Below are 11,056 nucleotides of genomic sequence, written 5' to 3' on the forward strand. Positions count from 1 at the left end.
GACATTTATAAAACTTACAAATGATCACCCAATAAGTCTTGTACCCACTTAATACCATTCATAGTTATTACAGTATTATGGACTATCTTCCCTATGCTGTACATTACATTCCTGTGACTATTTTATTGTAACTGCCGATTCGTACTTTTTCATCCTTTTGCCTTTCACCTAGTCGAGTCCCATTCCATCTGGCAACCATCAGTTTGCTATGTTTATGAGTCTGTTTGTTTTTTTAGATTCCATATAAGAGAGGAATCATATGGTACTTGTCTTTCTCTGTCTTTTTTTTTTTTTTAATCTTTAGAGGGGAAGGGAAGGAGAGAGGGAGAAAAACATCAATGTATGGTTGCCTTTCGTGCGTCCCCTGCTGGGAACTGGCCTGCAACCCTGGTATGTGCCCTGACTGAGAATCGAACCGGGATTGTCTGGTTCGCAGGCCAGCGCTTAATCCACTGAGCTACACCAGCCAGGGCTTGTCTTTCTCTGTCTTATTTCACTTAACATAATACCCTCTAGGTCCATCCATGCTGTTGCAAATGGCAAAAGTCCTTGTTCCCTGCTGCAAATTAGTATACACCAGTTTGACTTTTTTTGGCTGAAAACCATTGTGCGGTCAAATAACTACAGTAAAGCAAGACTGTGAGGTAGTACTGAAGAAGCAGAGATCCTGGGCTTCCTGAATTTAAATCCCTTCTTCAGGATTTACCAACTGTTTGGCCCTGGGCAAGTTACTTAATATCTTGGATCTTCAATTTTCTTATGAATGAAATGGAAATAATTGCGATAATTCCATGGTTTAAGACTATGGCGTGGTAAACAATTAAATGTTATATTTATTACCTTTGATATTTTTTATTTTTCTTAGATATGCCCTTAAAATGCACAGTTGGATCATTGCCATACCAGTCTAATTCCTTATCTACTCATATGGTCAGGAAGAAATATAACCTTTTCTGTCTTCATCCAGATCGGTTAGAAGAACAAAGAAGAAAAATGGTTTTAAACAAAGATCAATAAGCTTTTTGAAAAGCAGTTTAAGCTAAAGTGCTTTTAAGGAAATTATTAATAAATATACAATAAATAAATATGCAGTTTCTTGATACATAGAAAAGCTGATTAATATGTATTTATTAAATACTATGGATATTGGACCTGGGTTTTACTCAACATCAATTACAAAGGTACATTGTTCTACTGATAATAATAGACTAGAAATAAACCACATTATCTCTTGCCTGGACTCTTGCCATATAGCTTCCTAACTCCTACTTTCTACTTGTATCCACTTTTAATCAGTTCACTCGCCATACAGTAGTTAGTGTGAGACGTCACAATTCTGCTCAAAATGCCCTACTGGTTTCCTATTTTTGTTAGAGTAAAACCCAAAATCTAACTGGGCACAGGAGTCCACCATGATCTCTTCCTCTTCCCAATACATCTTTTATAGTTTCACTCCTCACTTGCTCTGCTCTAGCCCTAGAGGACACCCTTGGTGTCTGGGCAATGAGCCCAGCAGGTCCCTGCCTCCAGGTCTTCACACTTGCTGTTCCCTGAGCTGATACCCTTCCCCCATGTATCCACAGGGCTCACTCCAGCCTTTCCTCAGGTTTCTGTTTAAATGTTACCTCATCAGAGAGGCCTTCCTTGATCACATTGTATAAAACAGGACATAAACATTCATTTTCTCTCCCTTATCTTGCTTTATTTTTCTTCATTACATTTACCACCATCTGGCATACTTGTTTGTCTAAATTCCATTAGAATTTAAGTTTTAAGAGAGCTTATCTGTTTTGCCCATTGTTTTTTTTTTTTTCCTACTCCTAGAATAGAAGTAGGAAAGAAAGGGGGTAAGTGAAAGGGAATAATTTTGTTGAATAAGTGAAAAAAAAATTATACTTAAATGTACTCTTATCCTAGCTTACTACTTGTCATATGAACACAGGAAACTGTACATTTTCTTAGGCTTTCAAGCTTCTTTAGGAAAATTAGGCTAAGAATGGATATGAAATAAGGTATGTCTACGTATTAAAGGCTATTAAAATGCTCAATGCAGTAACTTCCCAGTCATGATACGTGCCAGTTGGTCGCTGCTGCCCAGCCATCGAAGTTCTCTTCTCTCCCTGTGCCTCTCTGGTGTTGCCACCCGATGGCTGGCACACGTTAACAGGCCTCCTAAGCCAGCCTCTTCCCCCACGACTTCCTTTCCTTACAGTCGACCGTGCAGTGAGTAGCCTACTGTCTTGTAGAGCAGTTAGTTTCGTCTTGGGCAGTTCTCTCATGCGTGTTTTCTTCAGTGTCTTTCCTCCTGCTCCGTTTTTAACCAGTTATCTCTGGAATAGTTCTTTTTAAATTAAATCTACTGGGGTGACTTTACAGGTTTCAAGTGTACATTTCTATGATACCAAATCTATAGTTCTTTCCTTTTCTTTCTTTCTTACTCTCTTGCTTTTTCTTTCTTCCTCAAACTCCCTGATTATGATTGGTTGGGAGAAGATTAGTACTTGCAATATGCCCCCTCCAAGGAAATGGAAGATACAAAGTTTTTAATTAAGTTATATTTAAAACAGGTACCTAAAGAAGACTTACAGAGGTCTTTTTCTATTTCTTTATTCTCCTTTAATAAACCTGTTTTTCGACAAATACATATAGTCAAGCTAAATTAATTTTCACATTCAGTTTTAATTTCCAGCAATGCAGATATATTGCTTCTATTTTTCTTTGGAAATATTTAATTATACATAAAAACACAGAACACTGAAACCAGAAAAGGGTGGAGAGAGCAACCAGAGACCTGTTTTGGAGCTCTCCTAAGTACCCAGCCATAATTAATGGTAATTTTCTCATTTAAAAAAAAACAGCTTGGATTAAAGAAAAATACCTTGAAAGTAATTCTTACATTGTTGCATTACAAATACCTCTTTTAAACAACCTCTTTATAAGTTTGACATTTCATTTTTCATCCTATTGCTTATATGTCTATAGTTGATGAGGAAAATAATTATTTTTCCCTAAGTCAGTATAACGTAGGATTTCCCAGCATAAATTCTGCAAAACACTAATTCCTCAAGATAGTACTTGGAGGTAAAAAAAAAAAAGTCCTATCATCAAATAACTCTAGGACACATGGCTTAGTATATACCTCCTCTTAAGGTGTGTGATATGCATCAGCAGTAAATTTACATCTACAATAAATATACCTGTTTAATTTTAACCATTGTTTGACAACATATGACAAATAAATCCCTTTCTTATATAGATCTTAGTAATATCTTATGGGACAAATGTGAGCAACAACAGTGATTATTTAATCATTCAGAAAAAAAAGGACTGATAATAATATTAACATTTGTTGAGGGTTTCCTGTGTGCCAGGCACTGGTCTCAGAATTTTACATAAATTATCATATTGAAACCAAAAATAAACCTATGAAATACAGGCACCATTACTATTATTTCCCTTTTACAAAGGAGGAAACTGAGGTTCAAAGTGGTTAATAACGTGCACAAGCATAGCTAGTAGAGAAAGTACTTGGATCCAGACAATTTTTTTTACAAAATCCATACACAGTCTCTAGTCTCTGTGATAATGTCATTTATGAATGTCTCACAAATGAAAAAACGAGTTATTTTAAAATATTATATTATTTGTGTTACAGACATTGCTGGAATTCCTCTGCCTCTGAACCTGAGTGGATACTCTTTGTTGCCATTATCATCAGAAGTGTTTAAGAATGAGAATAAATTCAAAAACCCACATGCACCCTGGATTCTCAGTGAATTTCATGGATGCAATGTGAATGCTTCCACCTACATGCTTCGGACCAGCCAGTGGAAGTATATAGCCTACTCTGATGGTGCCTCTGTATCGCCTCAACTCTTTGGTAAATTTGTTGATATATATTTTTTAAGTTTAATTTTTATTGGATATTTTCCATTACCATTTAGCCCTCTTATACTCCCTTTCCCTCCACAATCGCCACATTGTTGTCCATGTCCATGAGACCTTTTGCCTTTTTACTCAATCCTACCACTGAACCTCCGCTCCCCCAACTAGCTTTTATCTGCTCTCCATCTGTGAGTCTGTCTCTGTTTTGCCTGTCAGTTCAGCTTGCTCATTAGATTCCACATATGACTGAAATCATATGGTATTTGTCTTTCTCTGCTGGCTTATTTCACTTAGCATAATGTTTTCCAGGTACATCCATACGGTTATAAAGGGAAAATTGTATTCTTTTTTTATGGCTGAATAGAATCCCATTGTGTAAATGTCCCATAGTTGTTTTACCCACTCATCTACTGATGGACACTTGGGCTGCTTCCATATCTTGGCAATTGTAAATAGTGCTGCAGTGAACATACAGGTGCTTACGTTCTTTAAAATTAGTGTTTTGGGTACCTTTGGATATATTCCCAGAAGTGGGATTGCTGGGTCAAAAGGTAGTTCCATTTCTAATTTTTTTAGGTAACCCCATACTGCTTTCCACAGTGGCTGCACCAGTCTGCATTCCCACCAACAGTACAAAAGGGTTCTCCTTTCTCCACATCCTCACCAGCACTTGTTTGTTGATTTATTGATGATACACATGCTGACAGGCGTGAGATGATATCACACTGTTGGTTTTAATTTGCATTTCTCTGATGATTAGTGAAATTGAGCATCTTTCCCTGTGTCTATTGGCCATCTGTATGTCCTCTTTGGGGAAGTGTCTATTCAGATCCATTGCCCATTTTTTAGTTGGGTGATTTGTTTTTTTGGTGTTGAGTTTTGTAAGTACTTTATAAATTTTAGGTATTAACCCCTTATCAAAAGTACCAGAGAATATGTTCTCCCTTCTTTGGTTAGTCCTTGTATATTGTTGAGGTTTTTTCTTTGCTGTGCAGAACCTTTTTAGTTTGATGTGGTCCTATTTGTTTATTTTTTCTTTTGTTTCTCTTACTTGGGGAGATATATCTGATAAAAAATTTCTACGAGCAGTATCCAAGATTTTGCTGCCTATATTTCCTTCTAGGATTTTTATGGTTTCAGGTCTAACATTTAAGTCTTTGATCCATTTTGAATTTATTCTTGTGTGTGGTGTAAGAAGCTGGTCTAGTTTCATTTTTCTGCACGTATCCAATTTTCCCAACACCATTTATTGAGTAAATTATCGTTAGCCCATTGTATATGTTGCTTCCACTGTCAAATAGTAATTAACTGTAAAAGTGTGGATTTATTTCTGGGCTCTCTATTCTGTTCCATTGATCTATGTGTCTGTTTTTATGCCAGTACCAGGCTGTTTTGATTACCATGCCTTATAGTATAGTTTAATACTAGGTAGCATGATTCTTCCAACTTCATTCTTCTCAGGATCACTGTTGCTATGCAGTGATCTTTTGTGGTTCCGTATAAATTTTTTAAATATTTGTTCTAGTTCTGTGAAATATATCATTGGAATCTTGATAGGAATTGCATTGAATCTATAAATTGTAGTATTGACATTTTATTATGTTAATTCTTCCTATCCATAAACACACTATGTATTTCCATTTATTTGTTATCTTCTTCACTTTCTTTCTTCAGCGTCTTATAATTTTCTGTGTACAGATCTTTTACATCCTTGGTTAGTTTTATTCCTAGGTATTTTATTCTTATTGAAGGACCTGTGAATGGGAGTAGTAAGTGAAAGCTACACTAAGCTCCTCTCAGGACCAATCTGGAATTACAACTAAATTGTAAACAAATCATCCAGAATAACCAACTGAATACTAGCTGGAGAGGAGCCTTATAGCCAAGACAGACAGAAGAAACCACTTCACCACAGGACTGGTAGGGGGAGTGGGGAAGGCACAAGAGAGCTGACTAGACTCCCATGGGTGGCAGCTGAAGTTCCAAAGGGATATTTCAGCAGCTGGTGGTTTCCCCTGAGAAGTGTGAGGTCTAAACCTCAAGATGGGCTCCCCAGCCTACAGAACGAGAGGTGGAAAGAAACCCAGGTAGCATCGAGCTGTGAAAAGCAGTAGGCTTTCTGTCTTCCAGGAAGAGATGACTAGAAATGCAGAGAGCCTCTTAAAGGGCCAATGCACAAAATTTCATTTGCAGCTACTTACCCCGGGCTCCAGCAGAGGAAGGGCAGAGTGGAGTAAAGATGCTTGAGTAAAGTCTGGAGCTGAAGGCTCCTCCAGAGGTTCCTCCAGCCAACTAGAAAAAGCCACCGGGAACCTTGTGCTGAGTCATTCCCCATATTGCAGAAGCCATCTTTCTCAGGCAAAGTACTCTTCCCTGAATGGCATCAGCCTGAGGGGAAGCAATATCCCTGTGGGAAGGAATTACTGTGCCCCACCCTGTGGTGCTTAAGCCAGATTGCTGATTACAGATTGATTAGATTAACAATTGAGTAACATAATGGCTGATTAGTTTAACATCTAAGGTGCAAAATACAAAGCAGGAGCCAAAATGGGAACAAAGAAACAGACCCCAAATGAAAGAACAAGCATATTCTCTGGAAAAACTACATGAAATGGAGGCAAGCAATTTATCAGATAGAGATTTTAGAGCAATAATTATAAGGATACTCAACAGCATGAAAAGAGACAATGGAAACCATAAAAAAAAGAATGAGTCAGAAATAAAGAGTGAAATATTTGAGACAGATAATACACAGGGAGTAATAAACAGTAGGTTTGATGAAGCAGAGGATAGAATCAGTGTTTTGGAAGACAAGGTAGAAAATAACACCCAGGCAGAGCAGAAAAAAAGAATTTTAAGAAAAATAAGGAGAGCTTAAGAAACATTTAGACAGCATGAAATGCAGTAACAGATTCCTATGATGCAGTAACATCATAGGAATACCACAAGAAAAGAGGGAGCAAGGGATCAAGAACATAACTGAAGAAATAATGACTGAAGACTTGCCTAGTCTGGTAAAGGAAGATGTCACACAAGTCCAGGAAGCTCAGAGAGTCCCAAAGAAGTTGGACCCAGAGGCCTACACCAAGATACATCATAATTAAAATTACAAGGTTTAAAGAGAAGGAATCCTAAAAGCCACAAGAGAAAAGCAGATAATTACCTACAAGGGAGCACCAATTAGACTAGCATCTAATTACTCAACAGAAACATTTTAGGCCAGAAGAGTGGTGTGAAATATTCAAGGTGATGAAAAATCAAGGGCCTACAACCAAGGCTACTTTACCAAAGCAAGGCTATCATTTCAATTGAAGAAGAAATAAAGAGCTTCCCAAACAAGAAAAAGCTAAAGGAGTTTGTTAACACCAAATCTGTACTGCAACAAATGTTAAAGGGCTTGCTTTAAGAAGAGGAAAAAGAGAAAAAAAATCAGAGGAAAATGTTTTCTAATAAAATGGCACTACATACATATCATCAATAATCACCTTAAATGTAAGTAGCTTAAATGATCTGAACAAAAGACAGGGTAGCTGGATGGAAGATACATTTTTTTAAAGTGTATGATGTGTAATGAGCTGACCTTTTTAAGTGTAGTACTGCCTAGGAGATACAGTAATTAGCATTAAATAAATAAATACCTGCTGCTTCTCATACTGAGATAATCTACCAAAGGTTGCCCACGTGGGGAGCAGCGTCTTTGCAAATCACCCTCTGAATTCCAGAGTAATTGTCCTAAAGCTTTTGATCTGGAATGCAATATTCAAATCACTGTCTTTCTCAGATCAAGGCATCTTCTAATATTCATGGTTATCTTTGCCAGTCAGTAGTCAACACCCTGATATTGTACCTTGGTTGCAGCTTTCCTGGAGAATTAACACCTATATCTTATGGAGCCTGACATTTTACACATATATTTAATGTTGCCTCCAACCCTACAAGATGGTATAATAATCCTCATTTTTATAGAGATGACCAGGGGTCAAAGGGATTCAGATACCTGTCCAAGGTTTCATGGTAAGAAGTGGCATAACTGGGATTTCAAGCCTGGTCTGACTCCAAAATCCATCTTCCTTTCACCCTATACTAATGCCTGGTAGCTCCACTATTTTGTGAATTCACTTTCAATCAACATTATTATAACTAAGATTTTACTTATCCCATGCTCCCTTTTTGCACATGAAATATGTACTAAACCATTATTAATAGTAACTTATCCCTAAGTTTCCCAATTACAAATGTCAAAATTATTAACTCAAAATATTCTTTAGTTTGGGGCTATTGATGATACAGGACAATAAAAGCATTACTGCTTTTTTTTCCTGTATGTCATAGTAAGCAAGGCATCAAAATCAGGAGGAATTAGGGCTAAGCCAGCTTACTAGTGATAAGTTTGACCGTTTCTGCCATCTAGGGATGAATAAGAAAAAATGGGACAGAAGATGATGGTAAGAAGGAAGATAATTTGAACATACATTTAAAGAGGTGTTTAACTTTTGGTATATGGTTTTACCATTTATACTGTCCTTTGTCTTACTATGCTAAGAGGAACTGAAAATAAAAATAAATTCTAATACATTATCTGTCACAGAGTAATGACATTCTAAAAAATGTTCTTATAGCAGGTAATTATTTTGACAGATATTTTTTTTCTTTCAGATGTTTCCTCAGATCCAGATGAACTAACAAATATTGCTACAAAATTTCCAGAAATAGCATCTTCTTTGGACCAGAAGCTTCGTTCCATTATAAACTACCCTGAAGTTTCTGCTTCTGTCCACCAGTACAATAAAGAGCAATTTATCAAGTGGAAACAAAGCTTAGGGCAGAACTATTCAGATGTTATAGCAAATCTTAGGTGGCATCAAGACTGGCTGAAAGAACCTAAGAAGTATGAAAGCGCAATTGATCAGTGGCTTAAAACTGATGCTAACCAAAAAAAATTATGAATAAAAATGAGAAAGTGTTCCAGAACTATATAGAAATACTTTAAAAGATCATGATTAATTATGTATTTTAAGTGTTACTTTTAATAATTACTGACTTTTACTTTTAAAGAATGTACACTATTTAAAGTAAAAAACAATCATTAGAGAATTATATATTTTCAAAAATGATTATTATTAACATCTTCTTACTAACTTCTAACAACTTAATGGAAGCATTAAAAGAATGGAAGCAAATGGAAGAATATAAAATTATATTCCTCTGAACAATATGGAATGTAGAATATCTATTATCGATTATTATTTATGAACCATAAAATAGCAATTTCTGAGTATTTGATGGTGTCTAATGAGTTATTTGTATCTGACAGGACATGGACCATTTGTGTTTTTTTCGATGGAAGTATCTGATGGGACATAGTCCCTGGATAAGGCTCATTTAATACTGTAAATATATGTACAAAGTACAAGCTTTGGATTGTACAAAGGAGTTAACACTGAAGATGAAGTCTCCCTCCTTTCCAAGTGCCCCAGCCACCCAGTTCCCCTTCTTGGAGGCCACTACTATAACCTGTGCATCCTCTTAGAGACAGACCAGGCATATACAAACTTTATATTCTTTACCCCCCCCCACAAAAATGTCCTGCATATTGCTTCCCCCCCACACTTAACAATAGATACCTTGACCAATAATAAAACATTTTAAAAAAATAGACACCTAGAAATGAAATTGCTGGGGCAAGACCTATCTAGCAAAGTATTACCAAATTACCCCTAAAGAAATTACACCAACTTAAACTCTCACCAGCAATGCAAGCCCTCACATCCTTTGCTAATCTAATAGATTAAAAATATATTATTACTGCCCAGGCCCAGGTAGCTCAGCTGTTTAGAGCACTGTCCCAATGTGTCAAGGATGCAGATTTGATCCCCAGTCAGGGCACACACAAGAAGCAAGGAATGAATGCAAGAATAAGTAGAACCACAAGCCAGTGTTTCTCTCTCTAAAATCAATAATTTTAAAATTTTTAATATATATTATTTTATTTTTTGAGTAATTCATATCATGTTTTCATATATTTAATAACCATTGAAATTTCCTTTACTATGACCTTTCCTATTTTTCTCTTCTTTGCCCATTTTTCTCTTTATTTTTTACAGGCATGCTTTAGATATTAGTTCTTTGTCTGTAAAAGGAGCTGAAAATATTTCTTTTCCTTTTTGTAATTTGTCTTTTGATTTTGCTGACATGTTTTTAACATGTATAAATTGGTATTTTCATGCAATCAAGTGTATGAATATTTGCTTTTGTAGCTCTGGGATTTCATGTCATATATATTTAGAATAGTCTTCCCCATTTATATTCTTTTAGAGTTATATTTTTCATCTTTAGGTCCTTGACCCATCTGGAGTGGTTACCAAGGAGAGATCTAATTTTAGTTTGTTTTATAAGATGGCTACCCAGTTGACCTTTCACTGAATAAACATTGGTCCCATTGGTCAGAAAATGCCACTTTAAGACTTCCAGTCAAGACGGTGGCACAGGCAAACATGACTCACCTCCTTGCACAACCACATCAAAATGACCACTAAAATTAGAACAACCATCAATCTGAACTGTCAGAAATTGAGTTTAATGAAAGTCTGACAACCATGGAATTAAAAAAAAAAAACACTTCCATCCAGACTGGTAGAAGAGGCAGACTCACGGAGTGGGCTGGTCCCACATCCACATATGGTGAATAAAAATTTGGAAGGGTAAGTCCACATAACTTCTGCCTGCAAAAACCAGCAGGGACTGAGTCAGTGGAAGAAACTTCTGGGGTCCCGAGCAGTTCTGCTTAAAGAACCCACATGTGGATGGACTTAGATTCACTCCCTCTGAGCTCCAGCTCTGGGATAGCAGCTTAAAAGGTGCTAGTGGCATATAGGGAGGAAAAGAAGTATTGGGCATGAAGGCAAGAACTGGTGGACAGCTTTCTCCCAAACAGAAAGGCAGGCAGAGGCCATTGTCCTTTTCCAAGCCCTCCCCTGACAGAGCCACAGAGCTACAGGCTAGTGCCATATCTGAGACTCCATCAACCTGCCTAACACTATGTGCCCCACCCTGGAGATCCCCTGAGACTCCATTCCACCCAACTTATGGGCCTGTGACTTTTCATTGTGAACGTTGGGTTTTGGCTTATGCTTCACAACTTCCTAAAGCCCTATCAAACAAGCAACAGCTG

At 36.9% G+C, this 11,056-nt stretch overlaps 1 protein-coding gene across 1 annotated transcript in view; it reads left to right on the forward strand.

Annotated features, from left to right (window-relative positions):
• Positions 1–9,163, forward strand: part of ARSK (arylsulfatase family member K) — a 44,441-nt gene extending 35,278 nt beyond the window's left edge. Inside the window, exons 7-8 of the mRNA XM_037153851.2 lie at positions 3,656–3,880; positions 8,542–9,163. Of these exons, the coding sequence (XP_037009746.2) occupies positions 3,656–3,880; positions 8,542–8,831 (515 nt within the window). The 3' untranslated portion in view covers positions 8,832–9,163. The remainder of the gene's footprint in view (positions 1–3,655; positions 3,881–8,541) is intronic.
• Positions 9,164–11,056: the final 1,893 nt, after the last annotated feature.

The sequence above is a fragment of the Artibeus jamaicensis genome, unplaced genomic scaffold, assembly GCF_021234435.1.
Source record: "Artibeus jamaicensis isolate MK-2021 breed Jamaican fruit bat unplaced genomic scaffold, CSHL_Jam_final contig_3214, whole genome shotgun sequence".
In the NCBI taxonomy this organism is placed as follows: Eukaryota; Metazoa; Chordata; class Mammalia; order Chiroptera; family Phyllostomidae; genus Artibeus; species Artibeus jamaicensis.